At 42.9% G+C, this 14,122-nt stretch overlaps 1 protein-coding gene across 1 annotated transcript in view; it reads right to left on the bottom strand.

The window, feature by feature from the left end:
* The window catches only part of iars1 (isoleucyl-tRNA synthetase 1), a 133,029-nt gene that overhangs the window by 60,626 nt on the left and 58,281 nt on the right, over positions 1-14,122 (bottom strand). Inside the window, exons 15-16 of the mRNA XM_079510400.1 lie at positions 7,745-7,818; positions 5,506-5,700 (exon numbers count right to left, since the gene is read on the bottom strand). Of these exons, the coding sequence (XP_079366526.1) occupies positions 5,506-5,700; positions 7,745-7,818 (269 nt within the window). The remainder of the gene's footprint in view (positions 1-5,505; positions 5,701-7,744; positions 7,819-14,122) is intronic.

Genomic DNA, 14,122 nt, shown 5'->3' with positions numbered 1-14,122 from the left:
GTGATTTGTTCGTAGGTAAGAACAGAATCTACGCACACTGTGGAGCACTCCGAGGGTGCCTTTTTCGTTTTTAAGTGCAATCTGAAAACATAAAGGGAAAACAGCGCCATCTGCATGATGCTCAAAGTTTGGTCTGAGGACCTCAAGGGGTCCTTGAGGAAGTTCCAGGCAGTCCACAGCAAAATATGGAATATTTTACCACTTTAATCCCATTTTATACTTTGAAAATAGCCAATATACAAGCTCACAAACGCGTCCCATTACTGCCCATTTTGAGCTTGTAGATCGGCTATTTTCAAAACATTTTGATAAATCTTCAAAACATTACCCTAGCAGAAAATATTTTCATATGGGGGTCTGCAGAATGCATGTCAATTTGGGGGTCCTTGACATGAAAATGTTTGAGAACCACTGGTTTAGAGTTCACAACCCAACCCAAACAAACGCACCATACCCACCACATAAACCCCCCCCCCAGTTGACTATTGTGAGATAAATAATAAAATACATTCATGAATATTGAAAATATTAAAATATTGAAAATGTGAAAATTTCTGTTCACTTCAGTACCTCCACAGTATTATTGATTTGTAATGTTTGGAGTCTGGTGTTCCACCATATTTAGACTTTAGTTTAGGTATTCTTGACTTCACTCAACTTTATTTCTATGTGTGAGGTCCTGTGAGCTGCAATCACACACAGGTGTGACTGCAGGCAAGGCCATGGGCTGCGTTCGAATTGCTAGGGTTGTTCCCTACTCCCTACTCCCCATACGGGGATCCAGACTCAGTGGACTCAAATAGTGATTAATTCGGACAATACTCCCTGTATGGGGAGCACCGACTCTATATCGGTAGAGGGCGATATAGGTCCGCGGGTTCATGTACTTTTTTTTGCATTGTAATCCCCCATAGGGTTCAGATCGCCTCATAAAGAACTGTATGAAAAATAAACAAATCATCCCGGCCGTTTCACTCATTTGGATATGAAGAATCAACTGACTACAAAAAAAACAGTCAAAACGCTGCTGCTGAAATGATAAAAAGGTTATTCTTTTAAAATAACATGCCTATAACAGGCCTATGATTATTATCAATACATTAATATTATATCCATTATCCAGCAATATGAAAACAGTGCACCACCTTGACAATATGAAAATATCAGCAGCATGATTATGAACCCCCGCTAATCCTGGGGGGGGGGGGGGGGGGGTACGGCAAAAATAGCCGATCTATAAGCAACGCGACGTCCGTGTTGTGAGCTTGTAGATCGGGTACTTTTGGTAAAAGAATTACCAAAAGTAGCCGATTTACAAGCTCTGCTCACATTACAATACGTACGTTAACAGAAACAGCAGTCCAATAAATTACTGCCTACATAATGAAGTTTTAATGTATTTAGCGCAATTCAATGAAATAATGTTAGATAACATATATTTTTTAATGTCAGGAATTAATTAATATTAATAAAACATATGTTCGGAGACACAATTAATGTGTCTCACATGCATGTACAAAATATATATTGGACTTTAGCACATAGCTTTACAACCTCACCAACCTTAATCCAAAAACTATTAAAATATAAGGCCTATATACAGCAAGCAACTCATTCCTCTCCTAACGTCATGCGCTGGGCCTGGGTGATATGAATGAATCAGATTAGTAATACTATTGCAAATGCAAATTAATTGTTTTATTATAAATAAATAAAACAAAACAATTGCAAATAAATGCACAGATCATTTGTCTCGAGATCTGTAGCTTCGAGATCCGCCAGGGAAGAAAAGAGAGGGGAAACGAAAGTTTAAAAAGTACATTTGTGTTGATTTCTTTCGCTGGTTCAACTTCTGCCTCTTCTGAGTTGGAGCGCAATAAGCGCATGCATCAGGCATGCATGCAGAAGCAGCGCACGTGCGCGCAAACGCGTGCATGTGCGTTCAAGAGCGAGCTTGCGCAATGCATTATGGGGCAGATTTGCTTCGCTGTGTTTTTGTAGTGACCATCGGATGGTCCCTACAATTCCCGGTGCATTGTGGGATACTTCAGTCCACTACATTAGGGTGCAAAAATGCTCACTACATATTCGGACACTATAACAAAATGGCGGAACCCCAAAGTAGTGCACTATATGGGGCATAGGGAATGAATTCGAACGCAGCCATGGAGTCATGCAAAACTACACCCACCTGGGTGAACACAGGTAGGAAAGTGAATTCCCAATGCCTTATATGGGATTGGTGGGGCGGTTCCCTATGGTAATTAGGATGCTAATTAGGATATGTGGGGCGTCTACCTATGATAATTTGAATGAACTGGCACACCCCTTCAAGTTACGAGGATTTGGATTCATCATCATAAGAACATGCTTACGAACAATTCTGCCTACTTAAGAACGTTTCATGAATCTGACTGGACTTCTCTTAGGAATTCACTTAGGAAGAAATGTAAGAGGAAAAGTTAGGAACTTATTGGCGCATGAGGCCCATTGTCCTTGGATGTGTTTTTTATCAAAACTGTTTCTTCATAACAGGTTTTTGAGATACATGCATGAATAGACAAGGTACTGGTAAGACTATGTAAACATGGTATATATAAAAATGTGCGTTAGAATGTCTAATTTTACCCAAAAAAAGAATTGAGTTTATATGATGTTCCAATTCAGAGCTATGGGGACTTTTAGCTGGATAGGTCAGATTAATCATGACTGACCATGCTATTTATAGATGGCAAACTATCTACAGTGGTACATGTGAGATACTTTTTATTTTATTTTAATTGAACTAGACAACTCACCCTGTAAAATGAGATATTGCATGGTTATGTACGCCCAGCAGAAAAAAAAGTATTTAGAAAATAAAACTTCAACCGGGCATAACTTTTTTTGTTGTCCTAGAAACACTACCCAGTGTAAATGCATGCTCTTTTAAATGGCTTCCAACACAAAAACTAAACATGTTATCAACTCAGTCCATTTTTTTCCTGGAAGCAGACAAGTCAAGCTTTCTCTGAAGGTCTTTCGTTGTCACACATTCACAACAGAGAATTTTCAATAAATCATTCAAAAACGGCATTATGCCATAGAGAAGTCTACCTACTATATAGAAATCCTTGAAACTCTGAAAGAGTTAACAGCGAAACGATACCCAGCAAGGATACATGGTTGACAATGCAATGGTGATACGATTCAATGATTTAAAATCGATACAGTAACTATTTAGCAAAGACATTAAATCTGTGTGAAACATGTGGGTAGTGCAGGGTTTTTTTTAACACGTTGCCACCTGGTGGACAAAATGGGTAGCGCCGGGGGGTGCCACGTGCTCAGGGGCATTTTTGTACTAGGAAGCCGCCCTGTTGTCGCCATCTTGGAAGCTAGCAGTAACAGCGTTGATGCTAGCAGTAACAGCGTTGATGCTAGGAGTAACAGCATTGATGCTAGCAGTAACAGCATCGATGCTAGCAGGAACAGCATTGATGCTAGCAGTAACAGCGTCAATGCTAGCAGTAACAGCATCAATGCTAGCAGTAACAGCATCAATGCTAGCAGTAACAGCTTCAACGCTAGCGAGCTAAAGGTAGGCCAATCATTGCTCTAGAAAACGCCAATGTTCCCATCGTGATCACCGGATAATCAGAAATGACCTCCGAACGTCGCCGGTTTGTTCAAAACCTCGGACAGTGGCGTAGTTTCCGAGAAAAGAGTGTGCAAAGGCCGCGGCTAATACAGAAGCTAATGGCTATGGAGAAACAGAAACAGTGCGGGCGAGGCCCTAGCAAGAGTCCAAAACAACCGGAGCCATTCCAAAAATGAAACACAGCGAAGCTTTCTTACAGCGATATCAAACTGCGATATCAAACGTCGACATTTAAAACATGTCTTCTAAATCCTGACAGTTTTCTGAAATACCTATGTTTCTATATCAGTGTTGCTCATTATTTCATGTCAAGGACCTCAAAAATGATAGGTAATTGGCCACCGACCCCCATTTGAAAAATATGTTGTTCCAGGAACCCCTCAGAAGCAAAGATTTGAGTTAAAAACGTTCGCTCTGAAAGAATATATATTCATAGACTCGATGCCGTGCTATGAGCTTGTAGATCTGCTATTTTTCAATAGCTAAAGTGTAACAATGCTTAAAACACCAAAAGGGGTTCCCGTCCTGAATGGGCTAAGACGAGCACCAAATGTGTTAAAGGGATAGTTCAGATTTTTTGAACTTAAGTTGTATGAAATACTTGCCATTAATATAGTGGTTGCAACTGTATTAATTGATTGCCCGAGTCCCGTGGTGGGAGTTCTGCTCTGGTTTTGGTCAATATTAAGTAGTTCCGGTCATTTTGTGGGGGGCACTGGGGCCACGCAGTAAAAGTAAATTAATCCACAAAACGAACGTAATTTGTGTTGTTGACCTATTTCTAAAATATTAGCGCGACTTTCGTTCAACTTTGACCCGTCTATCACATGGAACTATTTTTTGGGCGTAGTGATATGGACACAAAAAACATAGTTCTGTGTGATAGAGGGGTAAAAAAAAGAACGGAAGTTGCACTAATATTTTAGAAATAGGTCAACAATACAAATGACGTTAGTTTTGTGGATTCATTTACTTTTACTGCGTGGCCCCCAGTGCCCCCCACAAAATGACCGGAACTACTTAATATTCACCAAAACCAGAGCAGAACTCCCACCACGGGACTCGGGCAATCAATTAATACAGTTGCAACCACTATATTAATGGCAAGTATTTCATACAACTTAAGTTCAAAAAATCTGAACTATCCCTTTAAGGGAAAATGTATGAATATGGACATAAACGTATATTGTATGTGTTTTTGTATGGATAGTTTTATCATTTTTAAGAGCCTGCTCAGGGACTACAGATGTAAATTAGCTTATAGCTAACTCTGGCCCATTTACAGGGATGTGAAAACTGACGTGTTGATTAATGAGCATAGAGCACCGAAATCTGACGTCAACATCAGTAGAGGGCGCAAATGAATCCACAGGTTCATGTACTTTTTATTTGCATTGTAATCCCCATAGGGGGATTTTTAGATCGCCTCATTATAAGTACTGTGTTTGAAAAATAAACAAATCATCCAGGCTGCTTCACTCATATGCATATGAAGAATCAACTGACTGAGAGAAAACGCTATTGTTACTGCTACTGAATTAGTTACATTTCCGCTAGAAACAGACTGTATCATAATATGAGTGACTGACTGTCGCAAACGATACAGAGACACCTCCCTGACAGTAACGCAGAGACAGCTCGTTTATTTTTGGACCACAACGCTTATATGAAACGATTTTAAGAGGACCCCATGTTATTCTCCATAGAGAAATTACTTCCACGGGAAAATCGAGGGGACGAGCGAGTGACGTCAGGACTTTGGCGCTCTATTGTCCCTGTCAAATAAATAAATAAATAAGTAAACAGTGATTCTTTGGCAAATACATCAGTCACAGTGAGTTAACGTCCATTTTTTTTGTGCTTACCATCCCCTGGTCTGGTCGATGCCCTCGGCGATGAAGTCGGCAGGGAAAGTGTCCTCAAACTCCTTCCTGTTCTCAAAGGGGTAGTGGGCCTGGGCGTAGGGCATGCTGCCGCTCTCGAACCAGCAGTCAAACACCTCCTTCACCCTGCGCAGCTCGCCCTTACCACACCGCGACGGGATGGTCAGGTGGTCAATGCTGGGGAGGATGAGACCCAGGGAGGAGAGGCATGGATGAACACATTTAGACCCGAGGACCATTCTACAAAATGCTTTCTGAATCCTGACCGTTTTCTGAAATACCTCATGTTTCTGTGTCAGTGGTGCTCAATATTTCATGTTGTCAAGGACCCCCAAAAATATATGTAATTGGCCGCCGAGCCCCATCTGGAAATATGTAGTTCCAGGGACCTTCCAGCAGCAAAGATTTGTGTTAAAAATGTTCGCTCTGAAAGAATATATATATTCAAAGATTTGCGCCACATTTTCACGATTTTTTTCAAAAATAGCAGACCTACAAGCTCGTAGTGCGGCACTCGGTGCCGCACTATGAGCTTGTAGGTCTGCTATTTTTCAATAGCTAAAGTATTAGGAGGAGAGACCCTTTCGGCCTTCTTCAGGCATGCCTGAAGAAGGCCGAAAGGCCGAAATGTTGCTACGACTCTTATCAAAATAAACCTCTTGAACCAGCAAGTGGCGGTGTGCGGGTCTCTCCTCCTTCTCTAAAACAATAGCTAAAGTATAACACAGGGCTGCCAAGTCTCACGCTTTGAGAGTGAGAGTCACGCAATTTGACCTTTTACCACGCACCACGCCACACCTCTCATTTCTCACGCACGCACAATACGCACGCCGAGGGGGGCATAAAATGTGCCAAAAAAGCCAAGCCGGCTCTCATAATAACAATTTTCTCCACGGCTCCGCCCCGTAATAACGCGCGCCCATGTGTGCGTCCTCACAAACGGCAATATAGCCGATCTGCAGGAGATCATGCAGCGCTGTTATATGCAGTAGAAGGGTAACCAGGCAGTGGACCACCAAATCGTCAGCAGGGTCCCTGACTGTGACGCATGGAAATGAGCCATGCAGAATTTAACATCGCTTCGAAATATTTTTCATGGAAGACAATATAGCCTCCACAAGTTACAACATTAAGTGAGTAGGCTAAGTGACTATCTCTCTTCTATACTGGTGTGTGGCGTCTCTTGCGTGATATGAGGAACGGTGCCAGTAGCCTATACGCACATTATAGGGACAACGTCGTGTGTGTGTCGTGTGTGTGTGTGTGTGTGTGTGTGAAGGCGGAGGGGCCGCATCGCAACTTGTCGTTAGTTCTGTTCAGAGAGGGAGAGAGAGAGAGAGAGAGAGAGATGTGTGGGCATGGGGAAATTAAAAATAAGGCATTTTCCCAAATTCCAGTTTTCTGACTTTTTATTTCACAACATATTCCCCAATTTCCACTGAGATTATGGGGTGAATGAATGTGGCCAGACCCATCTTCTCTTTCTGTCATAGTGACATTGTCCTGCATCAGATCATGTCCAAATCAGGTTCTCCAATCTCCAGTAGCCTCTTCAGTTTTTTGAAGATTTTTTGAGTGGTGCTTACGGAGCTATGTGTGCTGGCCCCCCCCCACATTAAAAAAGGCAATTATTTTTTCGAACGCATTAAGACACTAAGGTCTCACTCTTGGCATTTTCTGAAACTTGGCAGCCCTGTATAACATAATGCTTAAAACACAAAAGGGGTTCCCGCCCAAAATGGGTTAATTAAAAGGAGAAGTTCAGATAATTGGAGGACCAGAAAAGTGAGATATTCCAGAACCCCACTGACAGGACAGATGTTATGTCGTGTACACAACAGACAAATGACTAGGTGCCTAGTTTACTAGTCGACTAGTTGTTTAACTACCTACTGTAAAAAACACATATTATATATATATATATATATATATATATATATATATTGGAAATAAATATTTGTACATTTAAAAAACTGTGTACATTGGTGATTATAACTATAATCTTGAGGCCTACAATCAACTAGTCGACTAGTTGAATATTTGAGTAGTTGCTTAAAATGCCCTACCACACACACACACACACACACACACATACATACAACATGCACCCACCCACACACACACACACACACACACACACACACACACACACCACACATACAACAATCATACACCCACCCACACATATACAGTACATGGAAAAAGGCCATCCATGTCTCACCTCTCCCGATGCAGATCTGTGACGCTGACTCCCGTCAGCTCCTCCAGTTCTCCCATGGATCCTATACACACCACCTGAAGGACACACAGAGAGAGAGAGATCATCAACATCATGATGTACAATACATACACCCACCATTTAAAAAAATGGTGTGTTTCTGTATCAGTAATAATTCTGGCTGTCCTTGACCTGAAAAGGTTTGAGCACCACTGATGAAACATAGGTTTTCTATAGCATTGGTTCCCAACATTTTTATACTGAAGTACCACCTCAGAAAATATGTGGCTCTTGATGTTAACATACAGGAGCGTAGACCTGCCCTTTATGTTCCATTCCTAAGCCAATAATGCTGCTGCTCTGACAAAACTCTGTCTAATCACTAGTAATCAGCACAACTGATTTGGATCTCACAGAAAGTGCCCACTGCGAATGTGGGGATCCAATACAGACTGTGGAACACGTGCTGACCAGATGCCCCATATACAACCAGCCACCAAATGGTGATCACGGTTTAATTGACCTAGACAATGACACACTGGACTGGCTTGCTGCAACGGAGCTGAAGGTCTAAGGACATACGACAGAAGAAGACACAAGTTAACTGATGATATTTCTAATGTGATGAATCCGTTCTCAAATCCGAGAGTCATGCTTGTGTCGGGCCTCTCAGGGTGGAGACGTGTGTGTCAAAGCTTGTTGTTCCAACACTTTAGTCCAAAACCTAAAACGACTGAACCCTACTGTCTTTGAAACCCTGTGGATTGTTATCCTCTACTGCCACCCTTAGACTAGCCTCGGAAACCCAGACGTTTTTATTTCCAGGGAGAAAAAAAGAATAAGTCTGGGACAGAGTCCATTTCAATTCGGCATAGAGTAGCGCAAACGTCGATCACTCTCTGCTGATTTCTGATCGTCTGCACCTTTGTTAAATTGACGCACACACGCACTCCTGTCTCTCTCTCTGTTGCTCTAATTAGTCTCATGTCGCGCAGTTGCGTCTAGATTCTCCCAGCGGATCCTGCCGGGAGCTGCCTATATGCCATTCTCCATAGGCAGACCGCGGCCATCTTACCATATAAGTTAATGGCAAGGTGCTACCTAGGTGCAACTTCCATTGGCAGCCCATTCATCCAAAAGTCATATGTGATTGTATTAAACAACGTCAAACTCACCAACATTGCAGCTGTACAGAAAGCTTTATTCTCTTTCTATCCTCAAAGTGTTTGTTTCATAAAAATCCACTGTATACATGTTATGAGCTACTTTGTGTCCTTGCAGATGATTATTTTTCTAAGTGCTGGAGTTTGGAAGTGCTCGTTAAATATCACTCAACTGCCCATGCGTACCACCTGTTTTGAATTAGCACATAATGCAGGAGGCAGCAGGACATTGCTTTACTGAAAACGAGTGCTTCCAAACTCTGATGGAAACATGGCCGCGGTCTGCAAATGGTCTATTGAAAGCATAGGTGGACCCCAGGCTACCCTTAGACAAACCTACCATGCATGCATGCATGCATGCATGCATGCATGCAAGATAGTCTTAAAAAACCCCAATGTCAACTTTAAGCCCCAAACCACACCAGTTGCAACGCCGGCCTTGCAACAAAAACAAACCACTTTGTGCAACTGCCGTTGGGGAGAATGCAAGTATGTTGCATGTTGCAAGGAGTTGCGTGTTTGGACCCTTACACACACACACCACAAGACATGATTATAATCTAATTACAGGACGAGCCCTCATCACATAGGCCGTCCTCTACCGCCAGCCTTCTTAGTCTTGTTGAGATACATTCAAATCTTATAAAGTCACAATGAGATGTGGTGACTGGATGAATAATTAACCCCTTTTGGTGTTTTAAGCATTATGTTATACTTTAGCCATTGAGAAATAGCAGATCTACAAGCTCATAGCACGGCACAGAGTGCCGCGCTACGAGCTTGTAGGTCTGCTATTTTTTGAAAGAATCGTGAAAATGTGGCCCAAATGTTTGAATATATTCAATATTTGCTTCTTGGGGGGTCCCTGGAACAACATATTTTCAGATGAGGGTCGGCGGGCAATTACATATATTTTTGTGGGTCCTTGACATGAAATAGGTTGAGAGCCACTGACATAGAAACATAGGTTTTTCAGAAAATGTTCATGATTTAGAGAAGACATTTTTTTAAATTTCGACGTCAGGCCTAAATGGGTTAAGATAAGCGGATGCCTGTCTTAGTACCATGTACCTTGTTGTGGTTTATCAACTAGGCTGATGTTTGTTTTCTTCAAAACTATAAAGAGAATTTTAAGAGTTTAAATCTAAAAACACTGCTATTTTCTCATAGTTTATTACCACGCGTGCTCAAGCCCACGGGGCTGAAATCCAATTTATATTTGTCCTAGTTTAGATTTATTAGATGGCTAAGCCCCGAAGAGTTAATTGGTGCCAACTCTCATCACAATCTCAGTGTTTCCCCACCCTTTCATCACATTCATTGTTTCACCATGTTCCTGGAGATAAACAAATTACAATGATTTATTCAAATTAGTTTCTATGCATCAGATAAATGAGTTTATCAACAGCAGAGTTTCCGTCAGGCCCACGTCATAACATCAAATCTCGCCGCATCCCAACCAGATACCTCCATATCGATCAATTTTTTTTATGTTGCTTCGGAAAGTAATGCCCTACTTCAGGGGTGGGCAACGATGGCGAGGGCCAATATATTTCCACACTCACTCCAGAGGGCCACAGTGCATATTACTGTCGTAGCAAGAATAGCTGATCTACAAGCTCAAAACGCGTCGCAATGCGGTGCGTTTTGAGCTTGTAGATCAGGTATTTTTGCTATATTTGAATTGAAAACCTGAATAATGTTTTGCTGTTTTTGAATTTGGAATCCTGAAAAGTAACCTTTTTATTGAATTTCAAATGCATTTAGTTATAGTTATGTTAACTTTATGAACTGTTTAACACTACTACATTGGACACAAAAAGACAATAACATTTTAATACTAGTCATTTAACCCATTTTGGGCGGGAACCCCTTTTGGTGTTAGCATTATGTTATGCTTTAGCTATTGAAAAATAGCAGATCTACAAGCTCATAGCGTGCCACCGAGTGGCGCGCTACGAGCTTGTAGGTCTGCTATTGTTTTTAAATCGATGAACGACACATAGCTTTTTCAGAAAACTGTCAGGATGTAGAAGACATTTTTAGAATCTGATCTCAGGTCAAAATGGGTTAATACTAGTCATGAAGTAATGAAATTAATCATACAAAGAGTGTCGCACAAAAGTAGTGAAAATCCGATCTACAAGCTCACAACTAGGGATCGACCGCACTCCCTGGAGACCTTGCCACTGCACTCCCTGGAGACCTTGCCACTGCACTCCCTGGAGACCTTGCCACTGCCACTCCCTGGAGACCTTGCCACTGCACTCCCTGGAGACCTTGCCACTGCCACTCCCTGGAGACCTTGCCACTGCCACTCCCTGGAGACCTTGCCACTGCACTCCCTGGAGACCTTGCCACTGCCACTCCCTGGAGACCTTGCCACTGCCACTCCCTGGAGACCTTGCCACTGCCAATCCCTGGAGACCTTGCCACTGCCACTCCCTGGAGACCTTGCCACTGCACTCCCTGGAGACCTTGCCACTGCGCACGGCGAGTTGGAAGTCGGGCATATCGGTCAGATCTGTGGCTCTGGACAACCGGACCTCTGTATCCGTCAGTCCTCGTCGCCTTTAAACCATTTAGACCTGAGGCCGAGCCCCAGAACGATATGCATTTGGCTGCCGACCCCCATCTGAAAATATGTAGTTCCAGGGAATATGTTTGTAGTTCCCCCAGAAGCAAAGATTTAAGTTAAAAATGTTCGCTCTAAAACAACATTATATTCAAAGATTTGCGCCACATTTTCATGATTGTTCAAAAATAGCGGATCTACAAGCTCCTAGCACGATACTCTGTGCCGCATTATGAGCTTGTAGATCTGCTATTTTTGAAAAATCGTGAAAATGTGGCCCACATATTTGAATATAGCGAACGTTTTTAACTCAAATCTTTGCTTCTGGGGAGGTTCCTGGAACAACATATTTTCAGATGGGGGTCGGCGGCCAATTACATATATTTGTGGGGGTCCTTGACATGATAATGTTTGAGCACCACTGACATAGAAGCATGGGGTTTTCAGAAAACTGCCAGGATTTAGAAGACATTTGTAAAATCGTCCTCAGGTCTAAATGGGTTTAGCCAAAAAGGGGATCCCATCCAGAATGGGTTAAGCCCATATATGGAGATTGATGATGGCATCAGTATCAGTGATCCTGTAGGTTTACACTCTATAACGTACGAGGAATTAGACCGTTCCTCACCCAGCAGTCAGCCAATCAGACCCTTCCTCACCCAGGAGTCAGCCAATTAGACTGTTCCTCACCCAGGAGTCAGCCAATCAGACCCCTTCCTCACCCAGGAGTCAGCCAATTAGACCCTTCCTCACCCAGGAGGAAAACTTGACTATTGTAACTCCCTCCTTACTGGCCTACCGGCATGTGCACTTCCAACCTGCCTCTCCAACTGATACAAAATGCCGCAGCTCGCTTTGTCTTCAACCAACCAAAATTCTCACATGTCTCCCCCCTTCTCCGCTCCCTCCATTGGCTCCCGGTCGCTGCCCGCACAGAATACAAAACTCTGATGCCGGCATTCAAAGCAACCAAAGGTATGGCTCCCCCATCTTGCAAGTCTGATCGAACCCTACAAACCCTCCCGCGCACTCAGATCAGCCAACGCAGGGAAGCTGGAAGTACCTTCATTAAAAATGCCAGGACAACGCTCCACACGTCCCAAACTCTTCTCCCTTCTGGCTCCAAAACTATGGAATGCACTTCCCATTGCAATCAGAACTGAATCCTCACTCCCAACCTTCCGCCGTAGTCTGAAAACCCACCTCTTCAGACTCCATCAGGGGCCGTAGCACTTGCCCTAGCCCCGACATTTTTATGTAGACTTAGATAGCATTTTATGTAGACATAGCACTATAAAGTATACATGCATAGTTCCATTATATAGATATTCCACTGTTACGTTCTTAGCTTGCGCATGTTTCATGATGATTTCATGACTTTTTATGTATATGATGTATTGCCATGCTTTTTGTTCTTGCTTAATGTAAGTCGCTCTGGATTAAGAGCATCTGCTAAATTGTATATACCCATGTATGGGCATCCTCCCATTTAAGCCTGCCGTGTGTGTGTGTGTGTGTGTGTGTGTGTGTGTGTGTGTGTGTGTGCGCGCGCGTGCGTGCGTGCGTGCGTGCGTGCGTGCGTGCGTGCGTGCGTGCGTGCGTGCGTTGTTGCAAATAAATTAAACTATCAAACGAAATACACTACATTAGCATGAGCCAAATTATAACACTTCCAGAGTAACTTTAGCTAAGAAAAAAAGTAAAGTGTGTTATCCGCCCTCCTCTAGAGAGGTAACCTGTAGGCGCTGCTCCAGTTTTACCACAGCGCCAGGTAGGCATGGCCCAGATACAACCAGATACAACCCCACACAAACCGCCCCGCCGGTACCCAGAGGCAGGGAGGAAACGGAAGGGCCATTCATAAGAAAATAAGAGACCAAAAGATGGGTGCACAAAGAGCATGAAGATTAAAAAAAAACACACATAATGCAGGGAAGAGATATGAAAAGTGGAAGACCAGGCTTGCACGCACGCACGCACGCACGCACGCACGCACGCACGCACGCACGCACGCACGCACGCACGCACGGTAAAAAAGGAACCAGCGTTCCAATGGATCCAAAGCACACTATTTATTTAGTCACAAGTTATTAATACTTTTCCTTGGTTCAAGTGAAAGACTTAACGACTTTCACTAGGCCCGACGTCGAAATGTAAAAATCCTGACACTTTTCTGTTTCTATATCAGTGGTGCTCAATATTTCATGTCAAGGACCCCAAACATTATTATGTAATATGCCTTCCCCCCTCCCCCCTCCCCCCCCCCATCTGAAAATATGTTGTTGCAGGGACCCCTGCCGGAAGCAAAGATTTGAGTTAAAATGTTCACTATATTTTCAAAGATATGAGGCACATTTTCATGATTTTTCAAAAATAGCAGACCTACAAGCTCGTAGCGCGGCACTCGGTGCCGCGCTACGAGCTTGTAGATCTGCTATTTTTCAATAGCTAAATTGTAACATAATGCTTTAAAACACCAAAATGGGTTAAGAAAACCAACACAAATATCCAGTTTACAGGCTCACAACGGGACACACGGCAAGCTCGTAGATCGCCTAGTTTTTTTTCTACTTTTGCGTGACGCTAGTGTGACAAAGTAGGGCATTGATTTACGTTCAACACAGATGAAAAGTGGAAGCGTGG

This window comes from Electrona antarctica (assembly GCF_951216825.1).
Source record: "Electrona antarctica genome assembly, chromosome: 9".
In the NCBI taxonomy this organism is placed as follows: Eukaryota; Metazoa; Chordata; class Actinopteri; order Myctophiformes; family Myctophidae; genus Electrona; species Electrona antarctica.
Note: the sequence above shows the minus strand (reverse complement) of the source record. Positions and strands in the feature narration are given on the sequence as shown.